The 10999-nt window shown below is 36.4% G+C and overlaps 1 protein-coding gene across 1 annotated transcript; it reads left to right on the plus strand.

Moving 5' to 3' along the window:
• The first annotated feature begins 8092 nt into the window (after nt 1-8092).
• LOC134817106 (uncharacterized) lies at nt 8093-9687 on the plus strand. The gene is made up of 2 exons (XM_063826212.1): nt 8093-8238; nt 8659-9687. The coding sequence occupies exons 1-2, from the start codon at nt 8099-8101 to the stop codon at nt 9479-9481; spliced, it is 963 nt and encodes a 320-aa protein (XP_063682282.1). The 5' UTR covers nt 8093-8098; the 3' UTR covers nt 9482-9687.
• The last annotated feature ends 1312 nt before the right edge of the window (nt 9688-10999 follow it).

Genomic DNA, 10999 nt, shown 5'->3' on the forward strand with positions numbered 1-10999 from the left:
TTTATTGACTCGAGAAGATGATTAATAATGAAATTTTGCTCCCCAGAGGCTCTCTTAAGTGAGTAAGCTGTTCAAATAACTAATAAGACTCGGCATTATAACGCAAATTATCATTAGAAAGAAGTCTAAATCAAGAAAAAAATCGGAAACTTTCAATTAAATTCATCTATTCTTACAATTGACACAAAGACAATAGTCAGTACATTTCAATTGTCCTTCTGCTTTGAAGCATGAACAAACTTTCTTTTGACAACCTGTTTTGCACTTGCAAGTTTTAAACAGGTCGTCAGGTAGCAAGTTTAAGTTCTTGCAAGGGAACAGTTCGCCTTCGATATCTACCCAACCAAAATCTGTTGGTTGCAGGTGGGTATAATCCATCGCTAAAAGATCACTGCATACCTTGTACAGAAACCACCATCGTTTGATATGTCCTTCTATGATAGAGTGCGAAGTAGGTTCTAATTCCAGAACTGAGCTGGTCTTCTTCCATGTAAGAACCCTGAGCTCATCAAAGGTTTTGGCTAGACACGTGCTCCTACAACTTGCAGCAACCTGCACTAAGTACTGCTCAGCTTCTTGGATTTGCTCGTCATCCAGGGTAAACTTCTCCCCAAACTCTTTCAATGCAACCTCAGGGTTGGCATTAAGGCTGCTCTTCTTTGTCCCTATCTTACTTAGGTAGTCCGCCCCTGTCCCCAAGTGGGCCTTCAGTAGAGTCTTGCAGAATTGTTCCCCCAGGTTCAAATACATTGTATGTATAGGAAACATCTTTTTGTTGCTCCCTCGGCCCTTCTGGAGATACAGTTTGTGTAGTCCTTGTCGACTGAAATGTTTGAAGTAGAACAGCAAAAGTATCAAGACATCAGTATCATCAGAAATTACAGTGACAGAAGACCGTGAACAGTTGATGACATCCCATTGAATGTGTGGAATTAACCTCATATCTGCCTCTTCAAATGGTAGTTGAAGTTCGCATATTTCAGCAATATCCATAGCGCTGTTCAGATGTTGAGCTGGAATTGAATCTTCTCCATCTACAGTGCCGCTAACTATCAATTGTCTATTTACTCTCTTGGCCAAATGAAGCAAATATGACTTGGCAAAACATTGAAACTTTACCTTGTTCTCACTTAGTGGCCAAAACTTCCCCATTTGTTCTGGTACCTTTGTGTTTTCGTTGATCATGGCAACTCTGATCACACCCTTAGCCTCAGCAAGCCTTATTCGTCGTTCACCACTCTTTAGAGATAAGTCAAGATAGCTATCAAATATGATATGAATCAACTCGGCAGTAGGGTTGTTCTTCAAAATTCTTGCAAAAGCTTCAGCAATCATGGAACCGAATGTCCAAGAGACATGCTTCCAGGTTAGATTAAAACAAAGTGGCGCGGAAGGCTCTTGAACTGCCTTGTCAAGACTCTGGCCTCTGATGTAAGACATAAAGTCAATAACAACAGCATTGTTTTCACCTGGAAGGTAGTTGTAATCGTCTTCTGTTAGCTTTGCACGGCTTTCAACTTCTCCGCACATTTCATGTTTTCTGGGCTTCTCCATAAGCAGGCCATCAAACAGAGGACTATACCTTGTAAGATCGTACTGTAATACTTCATGTAGATCACCTTTCTTTTCTTTGGCTATGTTCAAAGTTTTAATTGCCATCCTTGAAGACTTTTCATTCTTTTTGACTGCTTTTGAACTGTCGTCAAATTTAACTGATGGTACGTGATCAATGGGTAAGAGATTGTGCTTTGTGATCTTATCTGACAGGAGCCTGGTCTTATCAACATAAACGAGCTTGTGAAATTCATTATATTTTTCTTCCGCTTGTTCGAAGAATTGGCAATGTTGATCAGCGATATATTCATCTGCATAAACTTGCGTAACAATGTTTTTAACTTGACCAAGATTTCCTTGGAGGAAAGGATTACCCTGTAAGCTGATGTATTCCGCAAGATTTTGAGTATGTCCATTAATCTCTTTAGTTTTTGATGGACGAAGATGATGATGAACTTGCATTTCAGAGTTGCCTAACTGATTGGAGTTCGTTATCTCTCTATATGCGTTTGTTATTGCGAGCTCTTCGTGGTATATCAGGCACCACTCCGCAACATAATCAGCTGATTTAGTATTGCCAATTATCCCATGAGAACTCTTGGCACTCTTGTTGATAGTCTGCTCAAGAGCTAGGTCAGGGGATACCGCATTAAAAGACCCAGGTGTTCTCTTAACAACGAAATTTCTTTTTATGAATGAATCATAAAGTTCAGGGTGAGTTATCTTTGCCCTTTTTAGGAGCTCAAGATGAAAAGATCCGTAGCGTAAATAATTCAAAGCATCACAGCCCAAAAAAATTGGAAGGAGGCGTTCCAAAGTTTTCATGTTAAGGAAGAAGTCTCCATCTCTCTCAGAACGCACAAAATCTTTAATCGTGTCTATGATTTTCACAAAGTTGAGCCAAAATCTACATTGTGATGATTTTTCACTACATTTGATTGAGAACGCTTCAATATCGTCCATTAGTCGTTTCACCTCTTTACATGTTTGCAGTTCAGAAATTAAAGTCGTCGATTCAGTTTTACTGTTTTGTACAAGAGCACATTGCAGCTGGTCAAGTTTCTCTATTGCTATTGAGTAGTTGTTCATAGAATTCTCTTTCCAGAAAGCTTCCATTTTGAGTTTGGTAAGTGCATCACCTAACATCATCAAACCATCAAATGAACGATAATAATGTGAGCCACTCATTACTGCTTCGACAGTTTTCGGTCCAAATATGTTGCACTCAATGTAAGCATCTTCTACCCCAGAGCCCCGAACGAACTTACCAGCACAGCGTAATGCAGACTTTGTCAAATGAAAACCGCCGAGGAGAGGAAATATTCGCTCAAAGACGTCAGGTTGTTGAAGATAAATCTTCGTCACTAGGTGATAAACTCCTTCATCGCATGTAACAGGCAGTGTCTTCTGTTTCAACAGTGCTGCAATACTAGCACAGTTCTGCAAAAGGCTGTACACTGTCTCTATTTTGGTAATGGGGTGTGGAAAGATGGGAAGGTATCCAACCGTTTTCAGCGGTACATCATTGATAGTTGATGTAAGGACTTCACAACCGGCCCAAGTTGGTATATGTGCGAGTTGCTGAGTTTCTGGGAGTGGAGTTGATATGTTCCTTGTAAGATTAAGTACCTTCTCTTTTCTCTCATCAGGTTCGTATTGAAATCTTTCTGATTTGAAGTTTGATGGTAAAGGTTGCTCCTTGCTTCTGAGGTAAAATGGCAGCAATTTCTGGAACGGCAACTTTGATATGTACTTCCTGCCTGATACTACAAAATCTGTAAGGTGGGAAACTCTGCCTTTGGTAGGAGGGCGGTAGTTTCTTTGACTGAACGGTACATTTTGATACATGACCAAGACACTGTCGTGGGTTTCGTTCTTTCCAGTTATCGATGATTGGTCATTATGGTCAAAATTATCTATCCCCACACTTGTTTCCTGATTCTCATCGAAATTACTCGGCAGCGAGACTTTCATAAGTAAGTACTTGGTCATGATAAATAGCCCTAACAGCGCTCTCAGCCTCAAAAGTTCTGGATAGCTAATGCAGAATCCCAGGTGGTTGGATGCTGTGATAAGTTCCCTACTGTGACTTTTGTGGTAAATTGCATGAGCTTGCATGATATGCAAAGGTGTTCTTATTGTCCCATTATTTGCCATATGATGCATAACCTGAAAGAGAGAGTTTGCTTTGAGAATCTTTTTCGGACTGTTTGTTAAAACTGATCCAGTTTCCTCGTTTCCATCTTCTATTTCATCGTCAGTTTCTGATATTGTATCTGTTGCCACACTCTTCTGGTACTTGAGGAATGTTGCCTTGCTGATATTAAGCAAACCCCCCAAAAAATCCATTACGGACTCCGGCATTCTTGTATCCCTCAGAGCAGTCTGCAAATCTACAGCATCGCAAAATCTGTCTTCAAGCCCAAAAGTCATTCCTCTCAACTTTCTTCGTAAAATACTTCCTGCAGATTTCACTTCGTTTAGGACTTGCAGCTTTTGGATCATCGAGGCAGCATCTATTGAGGAGGAAAACACGACTTCCGAGTCGCTTTTCCTGTAGGGTTTACAGAATGACACTTGGTCACAAAATTTGTCAACAATAAATTTTTTAATCTTGTGGTTGTAGAACTTGCTGTCTGGGTGTTCTGCAGACAGGAAATCCCGGATACTTGAAACTGGCAGTCCATATTCTCTGTCAATTAGTTCTTCAATCATCGGAGTTACTTGATTTTCGTATATTTTCGTTGTTGATGGAGAATCAGATGAGATGTAAGTGATTTCACAATGTTTGTGAGCATAGCAATATGATTTCACGCACTCTCTCTCTTCGTCAAATTTCTCTCGAATTTTGTTAATTAGTTCATCGTCGTAGTTATTAACACTTTTAGCAATTAGTGCTTTAATCTGTTCAACGGTCAAGAGATTACGGGATTTATCAACAGGTTCCGAACATAAAAGGCATTTCGAAAGCAATCTTTGATAGCGGGATAAAAGTGAAGCCAAGCAGTTTTTGTGATAATAGAGATCCTGTGCGATCAGACGTTCGACTGAGTCTATATCAGCTAGCCGCACCGCTGCACTTTCATCTTTGAGATGTTTTACAGCCACCAGTACCTGTTTTGCCCTGTCCACTTCACAAATTCTGTACTTTTCTCTGATTCTTTTACCATTTATTATAACCTCTACGGAGTCACACCTGAAGCATCTGATAGAATTTAAAACATCCCCTTTCGTCTTCATCTCAGAACCTGAAAAAGGCATATTATAATAATCATTTGATGGTCTATTGTTTTTTCTTAGGTACTGGTGAAAGATTTAGTATTCCATAATATGTATTTTGTGCAGCAATCATAAAATGTTGAAGAACAGTAAAAATTTACCATCAAAACATAAACACGAATTGTAAGGATAGAATTAAAAAACAATCAAGCTTATTAATCAATTATTTGATTGATTATCAGATAAGGTTTTCAACAAGCGATCTTTTCATGACAGATTGGATGTTCATACTTGGAGTATGCCTATTGGAAGGGGTTTTGCTCCGCGTATTCCGTTCTGTTGTGCTGTTACTCTTAGTCTCAGTCGACTGTTCACTCTTAAATTGTTCATAATGTCAGCAAACATAATATGGGGCAGAATTTGACGGGGCTATTTGACGTTGTATTCCCTGTATTAAAATATAAAAAGATAAGACGTTGTGTTCTAGGCAAAGGATCGAAAATTTAACTAACTTCTTTGCTCCCATCTTCCTCCCGTGCACGTTTTCTCTCTTTGATGGCATCCAAAGTTTTCTTGTGTACATAGTCCTTGTAGCACCGATTCAATTTCGCGTGATACTTGAATCCATTTGGTAGCAATGCAATACGTCCTAATATTTTTCTATCCGCTCGTGTTTCGGCAGCCTAGCAAAATGGGATAAATCGAGTGCAAATTCCATGCTGTGATACCTCAGGAGGTATTGTGAAGAAATAATGAAAAGTTAACAATACCACGCAATGTTGAAATATTGTTGTAATAATTGTGATGACTTGATTACCTGCAATACTTTGGTCCTGCCATTGTCACTACCACTAAGTCTGGACAGTGTTGAGCTGGTGTCTAAGCAAAAGATACAGTGTTTTTCTGGATCGTAGGCCGATTCTTTAGATAGTTTAAGAGATATTGATCCGGAAGGTTTTGACCCTCCAGCCTCTGAATCATGACCACCACCTCCAATGCAGCTCATAAAATTAAATAGTTTGCAAAGGCTCTTTGGCAACTGTTTAACGAAATTAGCGCTAAAACTGAACAAATTTGCAGCAAAGAATTGAAATATAATATTTTATCGATTTGAGGGTTTTAGCTGTGAACAGCATTTTAACAGCTTTAAGTCGTTAATAGCATTACAATTCAATGTCATGGGACATCACTTATCAGTTGTTTGCTTGTTCACTTGGTTTCAAATCGCAGGAGGTTTTAAGTTTTATCGGCTACATTAAAAGGAATTTATCTACTTGCTGCATATAAATTGACGTCACCATATTTCATTATTATCGTCTTAAATTGCATCTGCACTCGGTTCAAATGAGACATAAGTGATGTTAACCATACCTATAACTAATCAGGGAAGGTTCTATTCGAAAAAATATCATAATCAATCATTTTCTCGTGTCAATAAACCTAAGGTTCGATACCCCACATGATGCTATTTGAAATTTCAGAATTTTGCGCCAAAAAGGGCGCAAATGGGCGTGGTTAAGGCGTCACTTGTGTTTAATTTATATTATTTTACCATGTTTATATTCTAGTTATACTGATATTATTATAAAAAGCCATTTAGAAACCTTCATCAAATTATATAGGCAAATTTCAATCATTTTGGTCAAATTTTTCCCACGCTCTAAAAAGGGCGTGGTCACGGGTTTAAACACACATAAAAAATTATCCACCCAAATTTTTTTTGAAGTAGAGACCCTAGGGAGCACAAATAACATCCCAAACCTAGTTAACTCGCTAAGTTGTGCCAGATTTTGACCAGATACAGGATTAATAAGGATATTGAAGTAATTTGATAAGACAGGTGCAATTATATGAGATGACTTTTTTATTACACTTATTGGAATGTCACTAGCTTTGCCGTTTTCAACTACACAGCAAGGATCACAAACATCCTTGCTCCCACCACCTCCAGCCGATGTATTACACCCTAGTCCTCCAGCTGATGATCATCCCCCTTCTACAAGCAGAGTAGGACACATTCGGACCAATCAACTATTCACCAACACCTGTTCGCGAACAACTGTCCACTAGATGGTACAGAAATGAAGATCACTGCCACCTTGACGGTTACGTCACCTTCCAGAACCCCATCCATTGGAGTTCTACTTAGCCACAGTAAAGATAAACACATACACACACACATACACTTGAACACACTAGGTAATGCTGTTAGGAACTGTTATTAAAGTTCTTATGATATCTGTTTTGAAAAATTGAATCCATTAAATGGTTTTACTAACTGTCAAGATTAGAAAAGTGGCAAAACTCAGAACTGTTCTTTTTCATTTAAATATGATATTGTATTTGTATAATAATTGATGTTAAATTTACATACAGCAATTCACTGATACCAAATTCCGGTAATTTCAGTTTCATTCCATCAAAATATGTCAATTGCTGTCTTGTTATGGTATGTCAAGAGATGTTCGTTTCACTTTTAAAAAAATTGTATAATTCACTTTTGAAACATCATTGACTATACTGATTATTTTTAAAATAAAATTATGACTCTTTGTAGTACTGTATTTTCTCTTTATTTAGAGTGACTTGTTCTAGTGTTCGTGATTTTCTATGTATTTTTCTGTGCAATTTTTCATGCATCTCCACGATCAAGATCTTAACACCTCAAATGTTTGTAATTATAGTTATTTTTAAGAATGTTCAAGAAGTTTTAATCCAGTCCATTAAAATTTGACATTAAAAAAACCCAACTTTTATATCCGAGAACTATTTATTATTGATCTATTGCAAATGTCATGTCACAAAGAACATAAATCTTTTAAAAATCTTTATACTGATAGTTTTTATATTTTCTGAATGTCTGGATCAAGAATTTCAAAAGTCACAAGTCGATACAAAAAAATATTATGATAGCAATGATAACCCAATTTAACAGATACAATGGGTCATAACTAACTCCCCACACAAGCCTTACACGTAATTTTCGTTAGAATTGTACCAAAATATTAGGGGTTAGAGTTATGGGTCTAACTAACCATTAAAAAGAGAAGTCCATTTATATTCGGACAAGAAATCTTTCTAGAGACAAATGGTATCAAAATCAATCCCAAACTTGTGTATATTAAATAACTGTATTACTGATAATAGATCTTTGAACTTCTTTTTTAATCACCAATATCTCTTGTCTAATTGTTTTAATTAAAGAATACTTGTGTCAGTGTCAAAAGAAATTAATTAATATTCAAATAGTTTCGAAATGTTTTGATTTCGTACGATCAAGATTTACCATGAAATTCTTAACGATTTTCCTTGTAGTATGCCATATATGGCTAAAAAACGAAAGGTAACGGACGCGGAGGAAGATGACAATGATAACGAATATAATCCGTTTATATTTAATCAAAATGAAGTCTCAGATGATATCTTATGGATTCCTGATGATGAGATGGAATCACCATGGCTAAGGTAATTTAGTCTATAATTTCTATACAAGAATATGATATAACCCTTTGCCAGCTTTTGATCTTCAAATGTTTTTACTTTTTAGCCTTTCTTAGTTTTATGAGCAGATCATACTTTCATAAATCTAACTATAATAGATTGTGGCTTCATTTGGTATCATGATAACTTTTGACCCTATTATTTTGAAGTCTTGTATCTGTCTATTCAGTATTCTACCATTCTGCTCTGGGCCATCTCCGATCTTTAGCTGTATCTTTACTACGGAGAGTTCCTTCTTATTTCAGTATTTCACCTGTCAAGTGTGGGTTTTGATCCCCAATATCAATCAACCACATTTCGATCTGTCAGATGTATCTTTAAACAAGCTTAAATCTTTGTAGCTCATTCATCGGTACTGTTAAAATTACCAAAACAAAACCTCAGGTTAGAGGAGATAATCATGACGGAGTATGAAGATAAGAACAGAGGTAAAGAGATTTTTTTTTCAGATCCAGTGATAGTAGGGCCCAAAGAGTCATTACTAGCTCTTTTATCGGATGATAGTGGAATAAATACAGATCAAGAAGGAAAGAGCGAACGGTGTATACAAGTTAATGTCAGCAATTTCAAGGATCTGGTAATAAACCTGGTTAAAGATTGTCATGTTACGCAGAGATATAAAGTGGCTATCGAAAGTGGGCAGGAAGCTCCAATTGTGAAGAATTGGGGACTCGCTGAGATGAATTATGAAAATTTTACAGAGCTGTTGCAACCGGAACAGAAAGGTACAGTAAGAATAACGAAAATTGCTCTAAGTCCGGCAAAAGTGAATAGGTTAACTGAGAAAAATATTGAAAGAAAGCGATCGGTGGCATTTGCGAAGGATATAATTCGCGGTTTGGCTTTGAATGAGCTGGCAAAAATGCTGCAGCTCGACTATGGAGTGACAGATGTGATGAATGAAAAGGAGAAAAAAGCATTAAAAAATAAATTTACACACTGCAGCCGTCGCGATAGGAGTAAAGGGGGTGCAGGAGCAAAACTTGAAGAAGAGTTTTTAAATTCTCATAAAGCATTAAACAAGTTCAGCGACTATAAAGAAATCGATGAATACTTTGAGGGAATCTCGATATTTATTTTCGGTTGTGATGGATATCTTAAGTATGTTAGTAAAACACTCTGTGAGGAGTCTGTTTATTTCTATGTCAATGGCGAAGATGAATTTTTCTTAATAAGAAACGTAAAAGGCTTTTGCCGCATAGATTAATCTATTATGGTCATGGTTTTACTTTGGGATAGCTTTTATCTTATTTTGAAAATTGTATTTTCGTATTAGTATCCTATCTTTTTTATGTAAAGTATTCTTTTAAAAGATTTGTCTTGATTGATGTCACTATGAAAACCGTCATGATCCGACAAATTTAGTCCATGTCACAGAAATATTGTTTTTATATTAAAGTTTATGATCGTGCTGCAGACGTTTCTGTTCCGAATTTGAACGTGATAATCTCTAAAACTTAAATTTATTTTGTAACTCTTGTATAGTGAGAAGTAGCCAAGATAACAGGTGAAGGCTGAAGAATCTTTTTTTAGATTATCGGATCATGTCGGTTTTTTTGGTGTTGAAAACTTTGTCACAAACAGTGTTCAATAGTTGAATGTTCGTTACGTTTATTGTATTAAATATAATGGTGTGCTAGCTTAAAGCTTTAAGGGATCTAGTATTCCAAATTGAGAGATTTATTGCTATTTTGCTCATGTCTTTTGGTCAATTACACCAATGCAAATGATTCAAGAAAAGATACAGCAGGTAAAAAGGTACTTGCAAGGATAAGTTACTGAAAAAGGTCGTCTATGACAATATGACATGCTTACTTGCACTTGTCACTCCCAACAGAGCCACCAGTTTGCAAACTATCATAGACGAATAAACGATTATGTAAGCTTAAAGAGGTGAGGTTTTTATCAAAGCCAGATGTTATTAAATATAATTGCACTGTGCTCTTTTAAACACTTTTAAACGGTTTTACGTACTGTTTAACAATTTCTCTGAAAAAGAATAATCTTACCGTGATTAAATTCTTACTGTACTATGTCTAGTGTTACCCACAGTATGGGTCTGGATTACTGCAATGTGGACTAGTTTAGATTCAAGTCTAGAACAAGTACTTAGAAGTACTTTACATTGCATTAAACCTCGCCCATCCTGTTTATCTTGTATTAACGTATCCTTCTAGATTTGTTAAATATTTTGTAGGAGAGTCTTAACTATAAAGCGTATGACAATCAGCCATGTTAAAAATCGTGCGAGCTTTGAGAACAGTCAGTATTTAAAAGTTGTATTAGTGAATATTGATATTATGACATTTACGTACTTGTTTTTCAGTTTGATAGCTCTGTAAAGTTTTAAATCAAGCGAAATGGTACTACCATTCTATAGTTGTTATGATTCAAGATTATATTGTGGTATCAGCATCGATTAGATGCTGGTAAATGCTCCAAAGATTTGGCCCAAGAAATATTTGGGTAACATTTTGTATGCATGATATTTTAAGACCTTCTTAATGATTAGTCTTACGTACTGTTTAACTCTCTTTTCAAAGTGAATACAGTGCATTTTATAATAAAAAGGTTCAAGCTTGAAATTCAAGTTTCTTTAATTTTTATCTGACACCGTGAATAACTTCTGATTTTATCTTTTTATGTTACGAATAAGTACAGCTTTTAATTTTTTCTGTTTATGTGTCTTTAAGTCTGGTTTTTAAAATATTTTCCCAAAATGTGG

The sequence above is a fragment of the Bolinopsis microptera genome, chromosome 6 (genome assembly GCF_026151205.1).
Source record: "Bolinopsis microptera isolate Bmic1 chromosome 6, MBARI_Bmic_1.0, whole genome shotgun sequence".
NCBI lineage: Eukaryota > Metazoa > Ctenophora > Tentaculata > Lobata > Bolinopsidae > Bolinopsis > Bolinopsis microptera.

Excerpts from the sequence above, each read along its gene's own strand:
- LOC134817106 (XM_063826212.1), top strand. The coding sequence starts at position 8,099 with ATGGCTAAAAAACGAAAGGTAACGGACGCGGAGGAAGATGACAATGAT. Across the intron at positions 8,239-8,658 it reads ATGGAATCACCATGGCTAAG|GTTAGAGGAGATAATCATGA; the intron begins GTAATTTAGTCT and ends ACAAAACCTCAG.